Source organism: Procambarus clarkii, chromosome 34 (assembly GCF_040958095.1).
Source record: "Procambarus clarkii isolate CNS0578487 chromosome 34, FALCON_Pclarkii_2.0, whole genome shotgun sequence".
NCBI classification, from domain to species: domain Eukaryota; kingdom Metazoa; phylum Arthropoda; class Malacostraca; order Decapoda; family Cambaridae; genus Procambarus; species Procambarus clarkii.
The window spans coordinates 24,860,405-24,872,114 of NC_091183.1; the positions used below are offsets into that span (position 1 = coordinate 24,860,405).

General features: G+C 40.3%; 1 protein-coding gene across 1 annotated transcript; it reads left to right on the forward strand.

Moving 5' to 3' along the window:
* Window positions 1-8,120: 8,120 nt before the first annotated feature.
* On the forward strand, window positions 8,121-8,447 carry LOC138371032 (uncharacterized). The gene has a single exon (XM_069335674.1). It carries the CDS (start codon window positions 8,121-8,123, stop codon window positions 8,445-8,447), a length of 327 nt encoding a protein of 108 aa, XP_069191775.1.
* The last annotated feature ends 3,263 nt before the right edge of the window (window positions 8,448-11,710 follow it).

Here is an 11,710-nt window from a genome sequence, read left to right on the forward strand (position 1 = left end):
CCTGCCCGAAATGCTGGGTGTACTAGTGGCTTTAAAAGATTGTAAATTACCATTCTATGTATTCTCACAAACCCAATGTACCTTCTTGTATATAAATAAATAAATAATCGTTGGGGAGTAAGTCCAGAATATTACCAACGTGCTGCCAAATATATTAACTTTCGGCTGTGGAAAAGAGTACGATTGGATGCCACTTACATAAAATTTACTGCCAGACCATAATTTACTGCCAGACCATTTAGGCAAAACCTGGCAATAGATGGTGTACACCTGTCAGGTGAGTCTAGGTCACATGTAGTTGATAAATTGGTCAACACAATCAACCATCACAAGAGGTTGTGGCTAGCAAGTCAAAATTAGCTATATATATATATTTCATAATTTTCACTTGTGTGTGTGCAAGTGCACATTTATATATTACAAAATCTAAAAAACCCAAAAACACAGCACAATTATATTCACATTACTGCACCATTAATTACTTTTATGCCAACCTTTATTAGATAGGAATTTAGGCTGTAGTTGTGCTGAGTTTTGCACAAATGCAGACTAAATAACTCAGTAGTTTCTTTAGTAGAAATTATTTCAACTAGTCTTGAACTAGTTAGTAGTGTACATTATATTATTTACTATTGTGCTGACCCTAAAACAGGGTGGGATCTAAGTACATTATGTCTACTATTGTGCTGACCCCTGATTAGGGTGGGATATATAAATCATTTATTGTGTATTCACTATTTTTGTGTATATTTTTTGAGTGCAACTGAATGCTCACTATTCCATCGAATGGTGATAATATAGAGCTAGTCAGGAGAAATTCCAATAGTGACATTCAAGTATCACTCAAATCTTAGCTACTTGTTGTTATGTAGGTGCATTTAACCTCAGAATGAGGTGGAGTGCAACTTAGCCAGAATAATTTAGGCTATCTTCAATTTATTTACTAACTAATGAGCAAGTACCTAAGCTACTTTAGCAACACTTATTCAAGTTCTATGAAACCTGAGCTTAAAGCCACCATGGGTACTCCTGAGAAAATAAGGAGCACCTTTATTGGTCTTAAAGATCACTTAACAAGACTGATCAGTAAGTCTGAAGTATTATCTAAAGCAACTCCCATTGATTAAAATCAATTAGAAATATCACTGTGAGTAGCTGATCTCAAATTTGATCAAGTCAGATCTACCATCAGTTCTTATATTGACATATAAAATACAGCAGAAGCTAATCCTGATGAAATAGATCAAGCTATAGCTGAAACATCTCAATATGAAGATGATACCCAAGACAAGTTTAATGTTCTACTTAAAACAGTACGTCAACATAAATTAAATACAAATACTACTGTGTCTCAATCCAGTGTACAGCTACCTGAGGTTCGTTTACCTGCTTTAGACTTGCCTACATTTGCAGGACTGAATGAAGAAAACTGGGACACATTTTGAACTTCATTTGAAGTCCATATACATGCAAAGCCTTCTATTGATAAGGTTTCTAAATTTTCTTACCTAAACAGCCTTCTCAAAGGGGAGGCTAAAAAGGTCATAAATAACTTAGCTCTCACTAAGAGTAATTATGAGGAAGCGATCAAACTGTTAAAGTTTAATTGTTGCAACAAAGAGTTAAGTATAGCTAACCTGCATTATCAATTGTTGGATCTGAATGCACCAAGTAACCGACCAGACTCCCTTCAAAGCTTTAGGTTGGAAGTAGAGTTACTAGTGAAAGCTTTAGGTACTAAAGGTGATGTGCCAGCTTCCGAATGGTCTATTAAGTTGCTTTTACAGAGGAAACTACCTCAAAACATTTTAGCAGAAATCTGCTCACACTACAAAAACGAGTTTCTCATTCTCGATCAAATATTTGAGGGGTTAAGAATCATGGTCAACAGGTTTAAAACTCATAATAAAATTAAACCTGAGTCTAAGCAACCTAATACTGATAATTCAGTTAAATCAAAACCGATTTTGCATAAGTCTAGTAAGTTCAAGCCTAGGACTGCTTCATCCACTGGAAAGAGGAGTGGTAACATAGGTATTTATTCTGTATCTCCCTCTGACTGTAGTCGATGTGTCTACCAAGGAGACAAATTCAGCAAGAGAAAGTGTCTGTTATGTGAACAAGAGCATGTCACTTATAAATATAATGTTTATCCTAACTTTAATTCTAGGATTAAACACCGGCAAGACTTGCATTGATGCCAAGTGCATGGGTTCTCATGAACCTAGTAAATGTGTAGCCCTTCTACGATAGTGCAGTAGATGCAACAAGGGTACACATCATTATGCCTTATATAGAAAGGCACCATCACAATCACAATCTACAACACTTCGAGAGGATTCTACGAATTCTACCACAGTTCAATACTGCAAAATACATCAAGAAATTTATGTACTTGCAACTGAATCAGGTAACAATACTACTGATTACAGCTCAACTTAAACTAATTAACAAGAAGTTTAGAGTTAATACTAGAGGTCTTTTTGATAAAGGCTCTCAGAAGACCTTTATCACACAACATTTAGTTGAGCAGTTGAAATTAAAATCTGCCAAACGTGTGACACTAAACATCTCTGGTTTCTTGACAAATAGTGGACCTCGTGAATACGAAGTAGTCAAGTTACTGGTAAGACTCGAATCTTCCACTAACTCAATACAAGCTGTAGTAGTGGACAAGCTTCCTTCAGACCTGCAGGTCACAGTGCTTGCTCACACTGTAAAATATCTTAGTCGTAACCGCATGAGGCTAGCGGATTTAAAATAAATTCTGATTGCCTCACAGACGATGGTATCCTTATTGGAGCCGACTTTTATTACAGATTTATTACGGGATGCACCCGACAACTTGGACTGAATTTGTAAACATCTGCTGGAGGCAAATCGCTGACAGGATCGGTGCTTTTCCAACAAAAATCTGTGTCAATTACTAAACAACCAAACAATTCAATTGTGGCATGACTAGGCTCGGAACAGTCACCCCTACAGTTCAGTGACATATCTAAAGATAATGAGTCTGATCCACCTGTATTTAAATTATGGGATCTAGAAACTTTAGGTATTGTCCCTGAAAAACCAAGTCCTGATGATACATGGACTTACCAGCAATATCTGGACCCAGTTGTCTATAAAGACAAACAATACTGGGTGAGACTGCCATGGAAGTTTAATCATCCCCAACTTCCAGTTAATTATTTCATGGCAGCCTTCCAATTAAAGTCTCAATTAATACGGCTGCAGAAACAGCCTGATAAATTAAATATGTATCCCCAATTGATACAACAACAGCTCGAGAGTAAATTTATTGAAGTTGTTGATAATGATGACTATAAAACAGGTCACTATTTACCCATCGCGCTGCAATAAAAGAGTCAGTGACGACACCAATACGAATAGAATTCAACTGCAGGGCCAAAGAAAAGGCAAACAACGTGTTCTTGAATGAGTGTCTCCAAACAGGACCTAGCCTAACACAAAGCCTACAAGATATATTATTACGATTCTGCACTGGTATTTTTGCTTATACTGCAGATATCAGTTAAGCTTTCCTTAGAGTAGGCTTACAAGAAAAGGATCGTGATTTTACAAAATTTCTCTGGATCAAGGATCCACTGGATCCTAATAGTGACGTCATCACCTACAGGTTTGCCTCTGCTATTCTGGGCGACCTCTTCACCGTTTTTACTTCAAGCAATGTTAGATAAACATTTGAAGAAGTCGAATAGCCCTTACAAAGCCGAAATTAGTGACAACTTGTACGTAGACAACTTCCAGGGAACTACTAATGACAAAATTAAATTAGTAGAAATTTACCATGAGGCTAATCGTGAGCTGCTCAGCCAATATGCCACTGCAATCAGGGGCCTCAAACAATAAACAATTAAATGATCGAGAAAGAGTTTCCTGATTATCGGGTGCCTAATCAATTAAAAGTTCTGGGCATGGAATGGAACACAGTTACCGACGAGATGAATGTCAAGTCAGTACAAACAAATAATTCACCCCTCACCATGACAAAATTGCTTTCGTATGTCAGTCAACCATTTGACCCTTTGAGCTTATTTAGCCCTATTTTAATAAAGGGCAAACTCCTCATAAAGGAATGCTGGCAGAAAAATATGGGATGGGATGATCCGTTGCCAATTGAGTTGCAAGATAAATATCCCTATCTTAATTGCAAACTGCAAACCACCTCAGGTCCATCATCACCAAGCAAAAATCTGCTATCAAAATAATAACAAATTCTGCTTTCAGACAGCACTCAGCCCCCTTGTTTAACTCCCTAAACATGCTAAACATAATCTCACTCCACACATTCTCTTGTGTCAACTACATTTACAAAACCCTGTTCTTAAATGCAAATCCTGCTCTGAAACTCTCCCTGGATAGATGTAATAGGACCCATTATCACCACACCAGAAATAAATATCTCTTTGATATCCCCAGAGTCAACCTTAATCTGTGCAAACACTCTATGCAAATTGTCAGGGGACATATTTTTCCTGCTCTCTCGTGCACTGAATTAAGTACGAAATTGCACAGTGCACCAGTGATGTGCACCGTGATTCAATTTTCTGAATATAACTTTTCCACAGTCGTGTTGGGTGTCGTTCGACAGCCCGTGACATTTGCTAGCCATTGATGTCATTTTGATCGCTGTATCAGGTCTGTAAAGGAAATTACAGGAGGGAGTTGATTTCAGGGAAATTTTGTACAAGTCAAGTGTAGAAAGGGAGGTATGGGGGGTTAACGGCCGTAGACCACCCCCACTATCACGTGTCCACCTCGTGAGAGAGGGGGTAGCGTCATGAGGCAGGTGCGCCATTGGCGAGGGCTCCTGGGCCTCAGAAATGCTGAACCGTGATTGGCCAAGACGCTGAGGGGTACAGCATGGTACCCCAGAGGCAGCCTTGGCAAGAAAAGACATTCTTACCATTATCATATCATTAGACATTGAAGAATGTTGCTTGTAGAGGTCGTAATTTCCCGTGGTAGGCCAAGCATCGGGAAATACCGCCTGCAACGTTACTAAAGTCACGCCTATCATTTTGCTATCTTTCCGTGTGCTGTGCGTAAGAATCCGGTAATCGGAAAGGTGCTTGTACCGAACCGTGTGAACTTGTCATCTAGCCGCGTAATTGTGGGACGCCATCTTAGAGCAACTGGACTGAGTGAGGCGTTAATTATCGGGCTACGACAGTGACGTCCGCCGTCTATCGTATCTGTACTTGAAAGTACTGCTGTGAGACGTGCTAGAGAAGGCTTCAGTGTTATGAGAGAAACCTTAAAAGTTCTAATTCTGAGGAACAGTGAAGGACTCCGTCTCGGGTCTCGTGTACCGTGTACCGTCGTATCCTGGGGTACCGTGTCATGTGGAAGGGCGTAGTACCGCATCCCTGCTGTTGTGCGCTCACCCTGGCCTGTCTAAGCCGGTGTGTCCGCGCCACCCTGGTCTCTGTGTGTGGAGCTAACCCCGTGGTCTAGGACCCTGTGCTCCACCTGACCACGTGTAGGAAGTGAGGACGCCTACGTCATTATCCAGCAGCAGCAGTGGGAGTGTGATTGACGAGTATATGTGTGAAAGGGAGTGTTGCGGGCCCGCATGATTGATGTAAGTACACTGTTTCCATTTGGGTAATAAAACTCTGAAGCTGGGTTCGCCCCCAGTGTTCCGTCTGTCCTCTGTCCCTGTGACCACCTGGTGAGGTGAATGGGAATTGGAGACGTGTGAGTCTACCCTGTTTGCCGTCATCAAGTTGAGGTTGGGCCCAACTGTGATTTTTGACGTGTGTGAGGACACCTAGTGACACATTCAGAGGTAGAGTAAAGTGAGTTATTTGCTTCTATTTTTTCTATGTGCCGCGTATGTATTCACTGTAATTTGATTCCCTTTTTCAGCAGTGAAAGTGGTAACAGGGAGATTTCCCTTGGTTATAAATTTTACTGTTGTGTTGTGGTAAGGTGTGAATTATTGGTGAATAATTTACTGGGGGAAGTCATTTACAAGTTTTGCCGTGATTGGCAAGGATGTACTGTGTTGTACTGTGATGTACTGTGTTGTACCGTGTGTAAACCGTAGACAAGTTGTCAGTGGTGGAAGGCGTTGTGTACTGTGAAGGATTCCGTGAGAATTAAAGTCAGTTAACGTCACCGGGGGCCACGATTTACTTAACGAGGTCACTTGTTTCGTTGAACATTGTTGTGATTAACGTAGAGACGTGTAAAGGCAACAGTCACAGTGAAGTTCACGCAGTGTAGGAATTGTCAAGTGAAGACTAACGTAGTGTTAATGATTTAACGAGCTGTCGTTAATTGATTGATTAGCGTAAGGGGTTGACGGTCTGTTATGATCGGAGTCAATTGCGCTGTAATTAAGCTGCTGTAATTCGTTGGACTGATCAGCTCTGTCTGCGGACAGAGTGATTAAGCACTCGTAGCTAATTAAAGACGATTAGTAACCGCCACTTAGTGAATTCACCAGGTGTTGATGTTGTTGTTTACACGGAGTGTTGTAACCTTGTGTGTGGTACAGTAGTCTACCCTCGTTAAGGTAATCTTGTCGTAAGATCGGAAGTGAAATGTCAGTTGAGAGACAGTAGGCTTTATCAATACTCGTCTGAATTAATAGGCTGTTGTATTCAGTAATTAATTGGGAATTACTCACCGAATGCTTGACTTTCAAGTTGATGTAATTAATTGATTTACGAGTTATTGCTGCCATTTAAGTGTCCTTGTGACACGTGTGTATTAACGTAATTGTTTAAATTCAATTAGAGTAACTTTTGTTTTGATTGTCCTGAGAGACAAGTGTTAACGTAAGATTTTTATAAAGGGGTTATCATTCTTGGATTAACCGCCTTGTTACTTGGTACCTCGTTGAGGGCAGCGAGCGCCAGTCAAGTTTTTGTGATTATAGTATTGATCACCGTGAAGCCGTGACAATATTGATTGCAAGCTTGCGTCACCAGTGGGCACCACTGTGTTCAGTTAGTGTCATTAGTCAGTCAGCGACGACGAGATAAGGATACCGTGGGTCCATCAGGCTGTTGATTAGCTGTTCTTGAATGTGCCACTGGAGTGACAGTAAAGTAACGTAAATTCACTGTGTAGTAGTTTTAGTTCTTGTTTTGTGAATAAATTGTTTTGTTATAGAAAACGGTCGTTTACGTCAAACCTTCCAATATTACTGCCCAACATTTCATGTTCTGCAACGCTTTGCCTGCTTATGTTCATATGAAGTCTGCATCTAAAGCTTGAGTCCATTGCACAGCACCACACTTCTATAAATAAGAAGTGAGAATCCTCTCTTGCGAGGTAGTTACGATTAACGTAACATCAATAGGACTTAATTCTTTTGATAACCTGTCAAAGAAAAAAAACTCACACAAATAAAGGGACCTAGTCTATGGAACTCACTCCCTAATGAATTGAAAAGCTGTCCAACTTTTGCGTCATTCAAAAACAAAACTAAAAAGTACCTAATTTCATCTTCATAGTTTTCTACCTTGTTGCTTTAACACTGCACTGTATCTAGTGCTACCCAATCTCCCAATCTTCATGTACCCAATCCAAACAACTTTACCATTGTGATCATTGCTGTCTTTTTATATGTGCTTTCAATTTGCTGTATGGTGCGTATTAATCTTCGTTTAAATTACCAATCAAGCTGTCAGTGCAATCAATCAGAGCTTTAATATAACAATTATATATGCTCATTTTTTTCATCTCACATTTTTTTCCTTTCTTGCAATATATGTTATCATTTTATTAATTCCTCTAGAATTTACCTACTTAAAATTTCCTGTTAGATTAAGGACCTGCCCGAAACGCTGCACGTACTAGTGGCTTTACAAGATTGTAAATTATCATGCTATATATTCTCACAAACCCAATGTACATTCTTGTATATAAATAAATAAATAAATAAATGGCAAACACTCACAACGGATTTCAATCAATTAGGTGTTTTGAAATTTCCTCGTAATGCCTAAGGACAAAACTTACCCACCAATTTGTACGTCTTCTGCAATGCCTCTGGTAAAGCGTACGGCGCTGCAGCTTGCTTAATTAATAACACACAATCATTTTTGCTCACATCAAAAGCAAGAGTTGCTCTAATCAAGATGAGATCCTTACCCCAAATGGAGTTGACTGCATTGCTAGTGGGAGTAAGATTGGCTCATTGCCTGATCAAGACACTCAATGATATTCACTTTGGTGAGATCGTAGTGTGGTCAGACAATGAGGCAGTCTTACAATGGGTAAGAAACAATAACAACAAAACTCCCTACGTCAGTAACCGTGTTAGGGAAATACATGAATTATCTGCTGGATATAAACTTAGTCATGTTCCTACCAAGGACAATCCAGCCGATTACCTTTCAAGAGGTTTATCATTAAAACAGCTGATCAAGTCTCAGATGTGGTTTAATGGCTTCGTGGCTTGTTAGTGGTCAGTGGCCCAAACAGAAGCCACAAGTCATAGTGACCAATATCACTACACCCATGGCAGATTCCGAACCTAGTCAGACCCTAGCTATCAATCCTCACAATTATTCTAATTTGAGTAAGTTACTAAGAGTAACTGCACATGTATTTGATTTTCTTGATAAGATAGGAATCAGGCATAGATTTCCCAGTCCTATCATCTATTGGATCAAACGTGCACAACAAGAGACTTATGGAAGTGAATATGAGAATCTTCCAGACAAATTAACTAAGTATCCAGGCATCTGGTATGATGCCAATACCCACAATATATTGAGGTGTGGAGAACGTCTGCTACATGCAGAAATTGACTTGGATACTAAAAATCCAATACTTTTACCACGTCACCACATTATCACAAAACTCTAGTTTTACATAACCATCAACATGGCACTTTACATGGTGGAATGTTAGACACCCCTCACCGATCTTAGACAGAAATATTGGCTTCCCCAAGGTCGTCAAACTATCAAATCACTTATTAAGTCTTGTGTAATCTGCAGGAGGCTCGACGCTCGAACGAATGATATACTATTAACGTATTGTGTATTACAAATAGGTTTGTTTTCGGAAATTAATATTATGTATTAAACTTATTTGGATAGTTAGGCGTAGGTTAGGTTAGGTGTTTAGGGCCTGTTGGCTTTGTTATATATATATATATATATATATATATATATATATATATATATATATATATATATATATATATATATATATATATATATATATATATTATACACATAAGGATCCTGGGTCCTTACTCAGGACCTCCACCACTCCTTAAGGAGAGAGTAGTCCACCTTCGTCCCTTTGAGACCACTGGTGTCGATTACACAGAAGCCTTACTTCTCACTGGCACTCCAGATAAGGTACCAGTGAAAGCATATAATTGCCTCTTCACGTGTGCAACCACAAAAGGCGTACACTTATATGTACGCCTTTTTTCACATCTAATATATGTGAACGATCTTCCAGAGGGTATAGACTCATTCCTCTCGATGTTTACTGATGATGCAAAAATTATGAGAAGAATCAAGACGGATGAAGATAGACAGAGACTACAGGATGACCTGGATAAACTGGAGGAATGGTCTAGAAAATGGCTGCTGAAGTTCAACTCTGGAAAGTGTAAGGTGATGAAATTAGGCGAAGGGAGCAGGAGGCTGAACACAAGGTATCATCTGGGAGGGGAAATCCTGCAAGAATCAAATAGAGAGAAGGATCTGGGGGTTGATATCACACCGAACCTGTCTCCAGAGGCCCACATCAAAAGAATATCATCAGCGGCATATGCTAGACTGGCCAACATAAGAACTGCCTTCAGAAACTTGTGTAAGGAATCTTTCAGAACCCTGTATACCACTTATGTAAGACCAATCCTGGAGTATGCAGCTCCAGCCTGGAGTCCATACCTAGTTAAACACAAGACAAAGTTAGAGAAGATTCAGCGGTATGCCACCAGGCTCGTCCCGGAACTGAGAGGATTGAGCTACGAGGAAAGGCTAAAGGAGCTGAACCTCACATCCCTGGAAAACAGAAGAGTAAGGGGAGACATGATTACCACCTACAAAATTCTCAGGGGAATTGACAGGGTGGACAAAGACAAACTCTTCAGCACGGGTGGGACACGAACAAGGGGACACAGGTGGAAACTTAGTACCCAGATGAGCCACAGAGACGTTAGAAAGAATTTTTTCAGTGTCAGAGTAGTTAATAAATGGAATGCATTAGGAAGTGATGTGGTGGAGGCTGACTCCATACACAGTTTCAAATGTAGATATGATAGAGCCCAGTAGGCTCAGGAATCTGTACACCAGTTGATTGACAGTTGAGAGGCGGGACCAAAGAGCCAAAGCTCAACCCCCGCAAGCACAATTAGGTGAGTACTTAGAAGTGACTTCTGACATGAGTGCAGAAGCCTTTATCCAAGCCTTTCGTAGATTTGCTGCACGCAGATCCTGCCCCAAGTTAATGATTTCCGACAATGGATCAAATTTTGTGGCTGGAGAAGCCTGCCTGCGAGAGATATGGAGTCACCCTGAGGTGTAGTCTGTATTACAAAGAAGACAGTGCCATTGGAAATTTATACCCCCAGAGCACCCTGGCAAGGTGGTTTCTAAGAACGAATGATAGGGACCATCAAGAAATGTTTAAGGAAGACCTTATATCGACAAAAAATTAGTTTCCCTGAATGGCAAACACTCGTAGAAATAGAGGCGCGAGTCAACAACCGCCCACTGACTTACCTTTCAGATGACTTACCTCAGAGAGAACCCCTGAGTCCCTCACATTTAATCCATGGAGGCCTACTGAGCCCTCTGATACCTTTAGCAGAAGAGGATCCAGCTGACCCTTCACATGTGACTAGGAGTGACTTAGTGGAAAGTTATCAACATCTTTCAAGGGTAGTCGAGAAGTGGAATGAAGTGTGGACTCGAGAGTACCTCAGTTCTAAGGCAATTATATTATGGAGCTTTGAGCCCCTATAACAAAGTCCAATTAAAACCAGGACACCTAGTTCTAATCGACAGTGATGGCCCCAGGTCAGAGGGGCCTATAGGCAAGATTGTCTCTGTCCACCCAGATCACCAAGGTGTCCAGAGAGTTGTAAACATTTTGTGCCGAGGCACTACTACCCTAAAAACATTGGAGAAGTTGGTACCCCTCGAATTAGCTGAACGAGAGTGTTCTAGAGAACCAACAGATTCCGGGGAAAGCAATTCTGTTCCACCGAGCACACGACCACTTAGAGCCGCTGCTCAACAATGTAATCGGAAACTACAACAATATTTTAGCTCTGACTAAGAGCAAATAATTCATCATCCGATTTTAGGTAGTCATGATGATACCGTGTTGTGATGCCCAGTAACTAACCAGTTACAAGTCATAGTGACCCTGGACGTTCACCTCACTGTAGATTCGAAGTCTCCTACACTTGAATGATTTAACTATTAATTTAATTTGTGTAGGCTACAAACTACACCATTACCACATCTATAGAGAATATCACTGAGTTTGCAAAACCTTGAGACTTAGTGACATAACTATTACACGTCATAGCGACACATTATTAAACAGACAATACACCTGACCTTACACAGACCATACACCAGGCCATACACAAGACCATACACCAGGCCACACACCAGATAATACACCAGACCATACACCATACCATACACCAGGCGATTCACAACACCATACACCAGACCATACATCAGGC

Bases quoted from the DNA above. Each gene is read 5' to 3' on its own strand.
- LOC138371032 (XM_069335674.1), top strand. From the start codon at position 8,121: ATGAGATCCTTACCCCAAATGGAGTTGACTGCATTGCTAGTGGGAGTA.